The sequence below is a fragment of the Lepisosteus platostomus genome, chromosome 25, assembly GCF_059453375.1.
Source record: "Lepisosteus platostomus isolate fLepPlt1 chromosome 25, fLepPlt1.hap1, whole genome shotgun sequence".
NCBI lineage: Eukaryota > Metazoa > Chordata > Actinopteri > Semionotiformes > Lepisosteidae > Lepisosteus > Lepisosteus platostomus.
Genome location: NC_142635.1, coordinates 12,840,986 through 12,854,732, shown reverse-complemented (window position 1 = coordinate 12,854,732; position 13,747 = coordinate 12,840,986). Strand labels below are relative to the sequence as shown.

At 41.8% G+C, this 13,747-nt stretch overlaps 1 protein-coding gene across 2 annotated transcripts in view; it reads left to right on the top strand.

Moving 5' to 3' along the window:
* Positions 1–2,992: 2,992 nt before the first annotated feature.
* a2m1 (alpha-2-macroglobulin 1) overlaps positions 2,993–13,747 on the top strand; it is a 33,107-nt gene continuing 22,352 nt past the window's right edge. Inside the window, exons 1-10 of one of the 2 annotated variants that reach the window (XM_088619200.1) lie at positions 2,993–3,055; positions 3,673–3,818; positions 5,968–6,151; positions 8,452–8,608; positions 10,004–10,056; positions 10,492–10,512; positions 11,179–11,347; positions 11,605–11,689; positions 12,274–12,394; positions 12,941–13,055. In XM_088619200.1, coding sequence (XP_088475326.1) covers positions 3,008–3,055; positions 3,673–3,818; positions 5,968–6,151; positions 8,452–8,608; positions 10,004–10,056; positions 10,492–10,512; positions 11,179–11,347; positions 11,605–11,689; positions 12,274–12,394; positions 12,941–13,055 — 1,099 coding nt within the window. In that variant the 5' untranslated portion in view covers positions 2,993–3,007. The remainder of the gene's footprint in view (positions 3,056–3,672; positions 3,819–5,967; positions 6,152–8,451; positions 8,609–10,003; positions 10,057–10,491; positions 10,513–11,178; positions 11,348–11,604; positions 11,690–12,273; positions 12,395–12,940; positions 13,056–13,747) is intronic. The other variant, XM_088619201.1, reaches the window with a different exon arrangement.

Below are 13,747 nucleotides of genomic sequence, written 5' to 3'. Positions count from 1 at the left end.
TGTTCACCAGGTTCTCCTTGAGGAAGAGAATGGTGATATTCTCCCTGGGGAGAAAAGGCGGATTGCTGTAAGAATAATGGATTAATTCACATGCTCAGACTACTTTTACCATTGTGTGAAACCTGTCTGGTCAGAAGAAGATTTGATCAAATGCCACCAACACTCTCTGATGTTGTACGATACAGGCCAATGGCATTTTCCCCAGGCCTCTTCTTACACGGAGAAAAAGGGAGATTGCAACTTGCTGTCCAGCATTTGTGAGCTGCAGCAATTTATTGTATTCCAGATCAGGTCATTTCAGATCTTGAGTTTCCTCTCTTTCACGCAGCTTTGAAAAATTACATTTGAGGGTATTTACATCTAATGGTCGTTACAAAGATGCTACTAACATTTAATGAAAACGTCTATTACACATTTGAGCCAGGCCCTTTTGGTTAATGATATTCGAATCAAAAGATGTCTGTTATAGAAAACTGTTGTCTCATGTTTTTGGCAGCAACGTACTTATATACAGTATTTCAGGTGGTTAGCTGCGTCAGCATGCGTAGGCTGCAAAGAAACAAGTAATAGGTTTATTCCATGCTGAAAAAAAGAAGAAAGAAAACACAAGGTTTCGGCCATGGAGCCTTCTTCAGGTGTGAAGAAGGCTCCACGGCCGAAACGTTGTGTTTTCTTTCTTCTTTTTTTTCAGCATAAAATAAACCTATTACTCGTTCCTTATATACAGTATGTCAAGAATATAAATAAACTAGAATTGATCTTATCCTGCTTCCTTCCCGTGTGTCGATAATATGCACTGTATATAAAAAGAAGAAAAACAGAAAAGACTCAAATGAACACTGTCCTGCCATTGGTGATGTTATTTTCTTTCAGTAGGCTCCTGTGTATTACATTCTCTCAAAAATGACACAGTTGCCCAGTGGTGATGCAATTAGTGGAAAAAGAACGTCCTGTTTTTCTGTTTCATTCCTGTAAGTGGTTGGACTCGGGATTTTTAAACTTCCTGTGCTAAATCCCACCTCTGCTGCTTGAGCTGACATTTCAGGCGCTCAGGAACAGGAGTAGATTGAATCTCTGTTGGAATAAATACAGCATCAGGCTTCTTGTCAAGCCCAGAGAGCTCTGACCAGTTTGGGAGTGAATGTTAAAATGATTGGTCATGACTTTTCTCACAGGGATTATAGTACTGCCATTTACACTGTCTGCTTAGTGCCTCACATGTTTAACTTGCTCAAATCTGCCCACACCAGAACCTTGTCCTCCTGCTTGTCAGTCATAAAGCCTGATGGTATTTGCCAAAGCAGCTTCTTAAGCTCAGAAAATGGTTGAGATTTAGTTTCCTTTTTTATGGTGGCCATATAAGCATAAGTATATGTTTGTTTTTTTCTTTAACTGTACATAATCTACTCTGGTAAAACTCTTTCTGTCCCATCTAGGATTTTGAGCTTTTACATGAGAACCATCATGTGTTTTTGAAACTGCTTCAACTTGGCTATAGAAGCCTCTGGCTGCTTTCACAAGGACATGGGTTTTCTTTAAATTTGGGGTTCTATAGTAAATGATTAGCTGCTGGGTGTATGTGGTTTGACTCATGAGGACCATTAAAATATTTAATCTAAAAACAGTCTCTCCTGCACTGGACAAGACCCTGAGTTCTGTTTGTACTCACCCACACACAGAAAAGTGTAATATACTCATTGACTGTGATTTCAGCAAAAGTCAAGGAACAACAGGAAAACCAATAAACTGAGAGGCATTAGAACTCTTACTCTTATTAAGAAATAGCAATTTACTTAATCTTTTACGTAGGAAGTAAAATAATGCAAACATAAGTGTTACAAGTGTTCAGTGACATGTGGGAGTATAATCTCTATGATGAAAGCAAAGCTGTCTGGTCATTTCTGACTCTCTAGAATCAACTCAGATCGCTTTGTTTTGGCTAGGTGTGAGCAGATCAGCGTGGCTCCTCTGAGTGATAGGTAGGCTTTCGTCAAATCAAAGTTGCTGAAATGTTCATTGCACAGAGAGTTCAAAGGTTGTCTACTGACCCTTCAATTTGATTAGCTTGTGAAAGACTGGTTTATCAGGTGCAGGCAGATACAGAGATAGTGCAGGCTCCACACTGACTCCTGGGCTCGAGGGCACCGAACCATCTGAACACTGGACTTGTCAGGTTTTAAACAACTGGCCACATAATAGGATCAAATTATCTGGGCTTTCTTGTCACTTTTAAGTGACAAGAGTTCTTGGGAAACTTTGAAAACAAGTGAGGAAAAGAAAAGAGAAATAAACCAAGCCTATAATATAGTAGCTACAGTCAGCCCAATGTCTGGCTTTAACATTACATAATTTGCCAGTTCCTGCAAGAACAAAAAATGGAACAAAATATCTATAAATTCATAAAGGTGTGACAACAATCATTATGTATGTTACAAACGAGAGTTTGTTTTGCTGACAACATTAACTTTACTGCCCTGTTTAGAAAATCTGGTGAAGAAAGTTTAATTGATCGTGGAGTGATCACGAGCACCTGAGGTGGGATATGGGCACAGGGCTTCCCAGAGGTTCCAAGGCAGCCCAGACGGACAATGTGGGCAGCGGTGCCTCACGTAACAAACTGGCAGTGTGTCCCAAGGGTTGTGGCAGATGGAATTGATTTATTTTTCAAGTTCACTTGAAAATCTGGTTGAAAGCACACTCGATGGGTCAGGTTCATCAGCTGTTATGACTGAAAATACAGTCCGTTTAATGTTTCAAAAGTGTGAGTCTTTACATCATTAACGCTAGTAGGTGGAAAAAAATGCACTTTTTTCAAGGAATTTTTTTATTCGTTCGTGAACAGAACAGAGTGTCGTTGTCATGAGAGTTCAGTTTCACCTGCATATACTGTATGCACCTTCCTGAGAACAGAGCTTTCATGCTACCAGGCTGGACCTGTACTGTTATTTGTCTGCTGTTTGATTATATGCAAACCTCCACAGTAATACCTTGTCTGCACAACAGTGTCATGTCGGCGGCACCTTTTCAGAGATCATCGCTGTTTCAGGAAAGTGAGGTAAGAAGGTGTCTGATAAAATTGGAATGGCTAAGGCTTTGTAGGAAAGGTGTAATTTTGACACTATAGAACATAATGAAGACACTCAACAAACTGAAAAGTGGGCCTACAAATGTATTGCTTTTCAAGCCTTAAACAAAACAGGAAAGACGAGACTGGGACTCTCGGAAGACAAATGAATAATCACTATTCATTTTCCTCCGGGTATTGATTTCCCTCATTGACTTTCCCGTCTTTGTTCAGAATTTCACTGCAGACCGTCTCGATTTTTGTCATTTGGCAGGTCTGGACTAGGCTACCTGCTTAGACGTGCGAGCGCACTTCCTCAAACTTTTGGAAAAAGTCTCAGTGGCAAAGGTTCAGCATAAAGGAACTTTTGTTTCAGTCCCTTTTTGTCCCCCCCCTGTTAGAAAGGGAACTCCGAACGTCTGATCGCGTAATGAACCTCATTTTTAAGTCGCCGGCCTCCTGAAAGAGCTGCCCAGCGTGCTGTGAGCCAGTCCTTTCCACCGGCCGAGGAGGAGGGCCGGAGAGTAGGGGAGGGGGTGTTTCTGTGGCGCACGGAGGAGGTCCAGAGGGAGGGACAGCACTGGTGTGTAAATAGCAGTGCCTTGCAGGAGACGAGTCACATAACCTGGGCTGCTCCTCCATCCTGCATCTCCACTCTCTACCGAAGACCCTCGCTGGAGCTCGTGATGTGGAGGTTGTTGCTCCTCGCGCCTCTGCTTCTGCAGACTGCCGTAGCTGACCCGGCTCCTGGACCGTAAGTGACGAAACCCGTCGTTCCTTTTGCTGAAGCGGTGCTAAGATGTTCCCTAAATGATTCTGGCAGTCAACCAGACTGAAGTGTCCAAGTTCTCTCAGTACTGCTGGAATGTTGTTGTTGTTCCAAGTTGCGTTCAGCAAAACAAGAGCGAGCAGACCTGTTTTACTTCAGCCCAAAAAAGCTTTAACGCTCTAGTTTCTAAACAGAGATTTCTAGTTTAATTGTTTTTATTATGAATGTAAAATGACTAGATTGGGTTTTAATATGGATAACTACTGTTTCAGTGATAAGCATTTTTAATTTTATTTTAGATTTTATATGTAGCTAACACAGCTGTAAAAACCTTACTTTTGAACAGACAAAATAAATGCAGATACTTCTTGAAGGTATTTACTTACTATTCTCACCTTAAAATGAAAACAAGCACTACGTGTTATTAAATATATAAAACTGTAGATGTAAAATTCTTGGCTTCTTACTGTATTTCACAATGTTATCAGTTTTGCCCAGAAGGTCATGCCCACCATCTTTCAAAAATAATGATTTTCTCAGGAAAAGAAGGAAATTTCCAGTGCTATAAAATTTAACTTGGCCAATAAATCTGGTAATTAAGAAAGTTTGCAAAGGAGAGGGAGCAAATTAGCCCAAGTTGCTAGCTTTCAGTAGCTAATTGATCACTTTTCTCCAAATAAATTGGAGTATTACTTTTGGGGCGACCTTCATGTATATAGAAATTTGCTATGTCCAATAGTTTACCTTTGGTGTAGAAAGCTCACACATTTTAGAAAAAAAAAGTTATGGTCTGTTCCATCTCTCCTATATGAAAGGTTTGTTGACAGCACAGCAACTGATAAATAAGTACATTAATGTAGAACTCAGGAGCAAAAGCAGGTAAATTATAGATGTCTATGGACTCTTAACCAATGAAATGTACGCCATAAGCTGTAAATGAGCACTGTAAGAAAAAACCTCATATGGTATTTTGGGATCAAGACTGTTTAGTGGTCATGTCTACATGTTTAAGGTCTTATGACAGAAATCATACCTTAAAGGTATTTAAATATGAGCTACGTCACATACATTAAAAACACAGTCTGCTGGAAACTAAAGATTTTCATGCAATCAGAGTTCTGTTTGAAATGGGGCCTTGAAGGAGCAGGGAGAGGTGGATAACAATGATGTCAGATGATCTCATCTCTCCCAAACTGCGACTGCCAAATTGTCAGGGACTTGTTGACCAGCTCCTGTTAATCTAACAGGTTTAATCTAACGGGTGGGTCTGTTTCACGGCTCAGAGATTTCTGACTCTGAACCACAGGGCCACTCTGCTCCCACATTGTTTGTGATAATTTATATGTCTGGGCGTGACGCCCTGTAGTCCTCACAGCATTCCGCACAAGTCAGAAGGAGTCTTTGGATCATCACTCATGCTATTTGCCTTTTGAAACTCCTTCATGTTAGAAGAAATTTCTGCTGCTTGAACTCCTGGTTCTCCCCTAAAATTCTTAGTCGTGGTGACTTTCCAAGACGGAAAATTACACCCTCTGAGCAAAATATTTTGCTTTACAAAAGCTGGGAATCTTTTGCAGGCAGCAGTTAGGGAATATGCTGGTCACAAACAACTCGGGAGCTGCAGCACACAGCTGACACCAAAAGGTTCAGAATACATCCCATCACATCGCCTTTCCATCCATGCCTCCCTCATCCCGGGAAGCTGTCTACCCTGGTAGGGTACATGAGGCTGAGCTGCTCCCTGGCTGGGGTGCAAGTTTTTCACAATGCATAGAGGTGCAATTTAGATACACTAACCTTGCATGCAAATCTTTTGGAAGGTGCAAAAAAAACAGATTGTCATGGGAGAATGGGAGGAATGCATTCTCTATTTCAGAAGCCAACATATTTTAGGAGTTTTTCTCATGTTTGCAGAAACGACATCTGCTGTAGTGAGTTGGAAGCAGTTCATAGAATTTTCCCTCTTTAGTTGAAGTCTCTGGAAGGCTGTCACCTCCCTTTCAGGTGTTTCTGGGTTATCAGAGTGTGCGATCTTCTTCATTGTCCGACAAATCATCCTCCCCCTTCCCTGAAGCCTGGATGAGTACTGCTCCTCGGGATGACTGCTCCCGTCTTCTCCCCTGTCTCTCTGCAGCATCTACCTGGTGACGGTGACATCCAAGACGACCGGGGGCTCCACCGAGACCCTGTGTGCTCAGTTCTTCCACCCCAATGAAACGCTTTCGTTCACCATCACCCTGGTGACGGAGACCAGAAATCTCTCTTTGCTGGAGGAGCAAGTGAAGGAGAAGGAGTTCTACCGCTGCATTCCCTTCCAGGTAACACTGCAGGCCATGTTGCCTTTCTTCGATTTCACCAGTCCTTTTTCAGGAAAAGCTCGGCAGCCTGCAGAACTGGCTCGCCGTTCTTTGGGTGTAACAGGGATGGAGCCACACAGCTGGGGACAGCGCTTGTCAAATTTAGTTACCTTCTTCCCCATTGAATTTTCCTAGTTTAGTTTATGAATCAGACCCGGGATCTGAACTGCAGTGTCAGGCAGTCCTCCGCTCCTCCCAGTCAAGCTCGCTGCTTTCCCCCTGAGGATGAAACTTCTTTTGAGAACCCAGGGACGTGACGGAGCTCTCCATACTCTTCATGGCTGGACAAGGTTCAGTCCCGACTGAAAAGGAGAAAGGAGGAAAAAAAGCCCAACATTTCAGCTGCGCAAGAGAAAGGAGGCCGGAATGTGACGCAAAGGGCTGGGGTAGGGTAGAAGAGCAGCTTGTGAGAATCGGGGGTTTTGTAGGAGAAACAAGTATCAAAACGGGGAAATGAAGGGGTTGAACTCCAGGTGTGAAAAAGCTGAAATTGGTGAGCAAATGGAGAGGTAGGAAAGCAACCGCTCACTTTAAACAAGTACAGAGACGCCCCCAACTGACCATGCAATGCCCCAGCTTGATTCATGTTCCCGGGAGAGAACATGCCCATGTTAGATAGTTCTGCAATTTCCCTCACGGGATCAATAAAGTATCTATCTATCTAGAACATGTAGAACAATTACAATAGGTCCTTTCATTTGCTTGTGGGTATCACCAGCTGTGTTATTGCAAATAATGCCAAGCCTGATATTTAGTAATGAAATGTCTTTGCAAAAATAAAAAATAAAATAAAATATGAGAAAAAAAAACCATGCTTGTGTGCTAGAATGAGTAGTAGCAAAAAAGCAATAAGAATGGTTCTCGTCTCAGCTATCTTGCTGCAGATATACTGAATCTGCTCTTCTTTCCTGGGTTAGAGTCTGGCTTCCCTCTACCCCTGAATTGAAAGCAACGGTTAGAAAATGGATGATTTGGTCATGATTGTCGGCTACAATGAAAATGACCGAATGGTAGAGGCAGCGTGCTCTGAAGGCAGTTACATAAGCTGTATTACATAAGCCCACGGCCCCATTACAGTTGGCCCAGCCTTGTTAAAGACTTTCCTGCAGCCCCAGGCTGTGACTCGGTCCCAGTCTATTGAGCCAGTTCTCGGAAGACAAGTCAGGACAGCCCAGATTGGACAGGGCTCCAGCCACTCCATTCGTGTTTGTATGCTTCAGAAGGAACTCTCTTTGCCAAACCCAGCCCTGTCAAACAGAAACCCTTTTCAAAGCCGGCAGATGCTTGTTGAAATTACTCCTCTGTAGTAATGTTCTCGGCTAGAAGTATCAACACTTTAATGTGAGACCTGAATGTAAAAAAGTAAATGAACGGCATGCCTGTAAAAGAAACAGTCTGGGACACAGCATAAGAAAATCAATGCTACATAAACGACAAAAAAGTTGAAAAAATGATATTATGCTCTACTGCTCCTGTGTGCAGGAAGCAGAACAAGAATTGCCCCAGTGTTTATATGGAGTAGATACCAACGTTATGTAATGTTTGCTGCACTAGTTCCAGCACTCTGTACACTATTACACTAGTTCCAGCACTCTGTACACTATTACACTAGTTCCAGCACTCTGTATGCTCCTGTGTATTAGTAATCGTTAGCAGTGACAAGTCACCCTCAGAATAACAAATTTGAACATGTGGTTTTGTCACAAAGAGCCTGTTTGAGGGAATCGGCGATCCTGAGGAGAAAGAGGAATACTCTGTATTAGTGTGTGGGCAGGGATAACAGCTTGCTCTATTTGCAGAACTGCATAAACATCATGTTTGCGAAATGTCCTGTTTACCGAAGAGAGGGCATTGCCTGTCTTTGAGGCTTGACTGAAAACAGCTGTTTCATAAGAGCAGGGGGATTGAAAGAGTGTTGCCTTTTTTTTCCCCCGAAGGAGTCAATAAATGAAACCCCCTTTTCACTTTTTAGTCCGGATTTAAAAAAAAAAAGCTTTTTCTGAAAGAGCAGAGTTATTCCTGTATCAGGGTTGTTGCCAGACTTTTTTTTATTACAGTGTATTGTGTAAGCAAAAAGGTTTTGAACTGGGAAAATCCGGCCTTGGATATGTTGTGGGGGAAACCTTTTCATTTTTTCTTATTCGTTTATCTTTTATTCTTACCCTGTCGAGGGTGGTGTCTGTCAAGGGCTTAAAATCGCCACCTGTCCAGTTGCATCTCTCCCTGCCCTTCCTTCTCACTGTCTGTCCCACTCCTCGCAGGTTCCCACAGTGAACACCAACACTGTAGTCCAAGTCCGTGTGACCGTTAGAGGAGAAACAGTGGAAATGGACAAAGAGACGAAAATCCTCATCCAGCCCAGCGAGACTCTTACCTTCATCCAGACTGACAAGCCCGTCTACAAACCAGGACAAACAAGTAAGGTTCCCGAATGTAGGAAGTCCTACCTGAGGCCCCTTTTCCTCATCACATCCTTTCCCTCTTCTCCCATCGGAATTGCTATCCGGCAAAACATCTTTTCAGCTTTGCAGCCTACAGCATTTCTATGACCTTTGTTTCTGAAAGACTTTGATATCTGCAAATGTGTTCATCCTAAAGAGCTGAAGGACTGGAGTTTCTCACCTCTCTGTCATTTCTCGTTTTTGTTCCCTAGGCTGATGTACAGTATAAAAAACACAGCTACAGGTTTAAAGCATCCTCTGATGTCACTATGCCCTATGGCTGTGAGAAGAAGACATTTTGTGAACTCTTTGGAATCCTCTGTATTCCTGCATGAATTGCTGTTCATTTAAGTCATGATAATAGATAAACACAATCGAATTAAACAAATAGCACACAAACGATTGTCTATATTAAACACATTGTTTAAACACATTTTTAAACATCTAAGTTACTAAATCAGTTAGATTTAGTAACTGGTGAAACCTTCTTTAGCAGCAATGAGCTCAAGCAAACGTTTCCTAGAGCAGCTGATCAGTTCTGCACATCTGTTTGGGAGTATTTTGGCTCATTCCTCTCTATAAAACTGTTTAAAGTCATTGATATTTTTGGGTGTCTTGAATGAATGGCTTGTTTCAGGTAATGCCATTCCAAAGTGTTCACCATAAATATATAGCTGTGGTATAAACTGAAAATGGTCAACCTAATCTGCTTTTTAAGACTTAAACCCAATCTTCTTATTCAGGATCTGAGTGCTTCAAACTTGACAAGAATATATAGCAGCAAGTTTTAATGTAGCTATTTTTTTTAATTGATCTTTGGGCTTTTCTGCTTTATTTTATCTAACGGTGTTGCATCTGTCAACATAGGATGCACAGGTACCTTAAATACAGGGTATTAACACTGCAATTACCTTATAATTGTGTGGTATTTCCACTTTGCAGTACTGTACATGTATTTATAGTACATTCAAAATATAATAATCAGTAATGTAATTGCATTATGCAAGTATTACACCAGCAATTGCAGTGTAATTACACTTTTCAGGATATACAGTATAATTGCGCATTATATCCTATGACCAATCTTTTGACTGAATCCCTAATTATACTATAAATGTAGATTTTTCACAGAATGCTGTTGTACTTGGAGCTCATGTACCTTCAGTAAAAATGACATAATAAAGACACAGTATAATATTGGTCATATATTTAAATATATGTATTTTGAAGTGTAAATAAGTACAAGGAAGTTGAAGAGGAAAGAAAGCTGTAATTCTTGTAAATACCGTACATTATTTTGACAGTTAGTGCATAAGTGTTAAAATCTGCTGTAGGGAGTAACTCAGCAAATTGTCTCTGTTCACCTTTTCAGTTAAGTTCCGTATTGTCTCACTGGATTCAGCTTTCGTGCCTCTCGAGACAATGGTAAGAGACAGCTGTTTCAGCTTTTCATTCATACGTTTTCTACTTAGGCCAGGAGGAAAGAAAATATAGTATATACAGTAGGATCCGTAGAACAGACTTAGAATAAATGAACATGAATTAAATAACTAACAAGACAAAGAGAGCTAACATTCCACTAGACCCTACATTTGAGCATCTTGCACGTTTAAATCCCCTAAAATGAAAAAGAAAAAGAGAAGAAAAAAGAAAGAGGGACCAAGTTCAACACACAGGGGCAGTCAGAGTCCAATGACAGTGAGGTCTTATCTGGTGTGATGGACAAGGCAAACAGCAGCTCAAGGCCTGTGGAGTACAGGAGTACAGCACAGATAGCTGCTAGTGGGAGACACAGAGAAGAAGCTTTGACACCAAGAAAAGATGGTTGGTTAACATACTTTCTCCCTTTTTTTCTCCTAGTACCCCACAGTGGAACTTCAGGTAAGCTGGCCTGCAGCCTTCATGATGGTACTGTTACATCCACTTGTCATGGATGTCAGAAAGGACGGACCGTGGAATGGCAGGAGGGCGAAAATAGACCCTATGCGTAGCGGCGAGATGGGGGTTAGCCCGGGCTCAGCTGTTCAGGAAATGCCATATGGAAACTTATGCCCTTAGGCCATGGACAGGAGTGACCTGGTGCTAGGTGGGTCTCAGGACATCTGAACCTCAATGCTGAGCGATTAGCAGAGCAGAAGCAGGAAGTAAATAGGCTACACAACAAGACACACCAGAAAGACATGAATAATCACAGGGAACTAGGAACAGGAGAGAAGCAGAGTGCCCTCTAGGTGTACTGGGCGTGACACACTGTTACCTCACACTTTCAAGACACACTTAAAATGGGACAAGTCAGCTGGATAATGGAAAACACAACCATCGTAAATGGATATTAGGGTCAATGCGAATTTGTTGGTACCCATTGGACATTCACAAAAATATGGATTTTGACTAAATCGCTTTCATTTTTTAATCTATAAGAATAAACTAGCAAAACGGAATTTGAAACTACAGGGATCTGTTGATACTCAATTTATGGTTCTGGAGACATTTTGGAGCAATGTGTGTTCCTCTTCATGGAGCAATTCTGATCCTCCAAATTCCCAGGATCCTTCCTCGAACCGCATCGCCCAGTGGCTCAACAGGACATCTACCAGTGGGATCGTGGACCTTTCCAATCCCATGAGCCCGGAAGCACTGCAAGGGTCGTACGTCATAACAGCTTGGAGCCAGACAGGCAAAGAAACCACCCACTCCTTTGAAATCAAAGAATACGGTGAGAAAATTTACATTATGGCCTTTCTTGTGTTTGTTGCTTGTAGCCCCACATTCAACAGAAATATTTCTAAGGCTTCCATTGATGTGTTTTTAGGCTGGTCTGCTAAAACATAATAGCTCTTACATGCTCTCAAGCTCTTGTAGTTGAAATGTAGTTTCTTGTCGAATGTATACTCTTCAATAGGTACTAATTTGTCTTCAGTGGCGAGGCAGACGGGTAAGAGTTCTAAGTAATCTGTTCTGTGTCCCATTTAGTCCTACCCAAGTATGAAGTGAAAGTCCATCTCCCCAAAGTTATTACCATCATGGACAAAGAAGCAACATTCAAGGTCTGCGGAAAGTAAGTGAAGTTATGCAAGCAGAGCTGGGTCATTTTCCTTTTTTTTCACTTTTCTGTGTTATTGTTGGGTTTTCCCAGGAAAGTGCTTCACAAAATGCCTTCTCTCAGTTGTAGCTCTCCCAGGGTTAGAGTCTGAGACAGAGGATAGACAGTTCTACATAAGATAATGAGCTCTAAGCTGGAGAGTGCGCGGACCTGAAGCAGAGATGAAGGGGTCTTTGCACATTGAACCTGCAGGCTGTACGTTTCACTTACCCTCATGTTTCCTTTGCTAGACAGAACCGTCACAGCCCACAGGCAGAGAGTGGCCTTGGAGGGGGGATACAGCTAGAGAAGAGGAGAAAACAGAGAAATTGTGTGTTATATATAAAAAGAGGGTCTGTGTGGTGAAGCAGAGCCCCTTCTGCAGGGGAGAATCTTTGGAACAGGGATGCAAACCAGGCTGCCATAAGCCTTTGCCTGTGCTGGATGATCAAAGCAGGGCCCACACTTGTTCACTGGGCTGTATTTCACCACTGCAGGCTTGTATGTCCCATTCCCATAATGATTTTCTGCTCACTGAAGAAACTGTTTTGTCTTTTCAGGTACACGTATGGAAAGCCAGTCTTAGGGGAAGTCACAGCGACTTTCTGTAGAAAAGGCTATAATTATTACTGGTATCGCTCATCAGACAGGCAAGACATCTGCACAAAGTACTCCCTTAGGGTAAGTACTGTTGATTATTGAGCACAACTTAGCATACCCTGAATGGGAGCAATAAATAGTAGTGTAATGGTGGACTACAGGTTGCAAATGCAGTTTCTAAATATAGCACAATTTCTTCTAGTAATAATGTGTACAAGTGAGATTACTGTAATGATAACCAATCATGTCTGTAAATCATATTTCTGACCATTTTCTGTACATAGTTATAAATTGTTAAAAAATTAAATGGTACTGCTAACCCTAGTTTTAAGATAAGGAGTACTGTTAATAACATGGTAATAAATTGTTTTTATAATGTTATAATGGTTGCCTAAACCTCTTTACAAGGTGGACTAGAGGAGTGAGATGCCTCTATGAGGTCATATTTTTCATATTTAATAAATCTAAGCAACAGTTAATGAAATGGAGAGAAATGTATTTGATAAAGATTTACCTTTACTACATTAATACCTGAACAGGCAGAGAAAGAAAAATCCTTGTGATATATCTTCATTGTTAAAAGAATATGGAAATAATCATCTAAGATGATCTTGCTTTGTCACTTAGACTGACAGGACTGGGTGTGCCACCGGCACGGTTGACCTGACAAATTACGCACTGAACAGAACGGGATACGAGGATGTGTTTAACTTGGAAAGTTATCTGGAAGAGGATGGGACAGGTATTCCTGGTTTCTCTAATTTAGAATCTCCAATTATTTTTGTTATACTCCGCTGATATGGAAAAACCATATTGTTAAATAGTGTGCTTTTCACATCCTGGCTCACAGCTACAAACCCTGTGACCGCACACGGGGGAGAATGAGGAAGTGTAGACAGACTCCTCCCACCCACCTGCCTTTGAGCTGCTTGCTTCTTAATACATCACAAGTATTATAGCCCCATACCAAAGACTTAGCGCCAATTGAAGGACAGACATGTCCCTTACCGATAGCTCTAGATATGCCCATGTAACCCTGTCTTAAGGGGAGCTGGGTATAAAACACTGGCTATGATTGCTTACAGATGTAGTGTTGGCTTAAGAACTACAACTCCCATGAACGCAGTGAGTAACTTCCTGATGGGGTCCCTGTTTTGCCTGGCTGTTGTGACATCTAGCAGGTCTCTCCCCGTACAGGCAGCTTCACAGTTGATCGCTGCTTATCACCAGCGCATGCAGGAGGAACTCCCATGGGATCTCTTTTTATTTTTAAAAGCTTATTTTCTTAAAAAACGAGAAAAAAAAACCTGGGAGGGTTTCCAGAGATATTTATCTCCTGTGTCCCCACCTCATCACCTGGTTACTCCTGCAAGCACCCCACGGTTTCGGGGGTCGCTGTGTTGAGCAATGTCGAGAGAGCCCTGGCCGACTAAT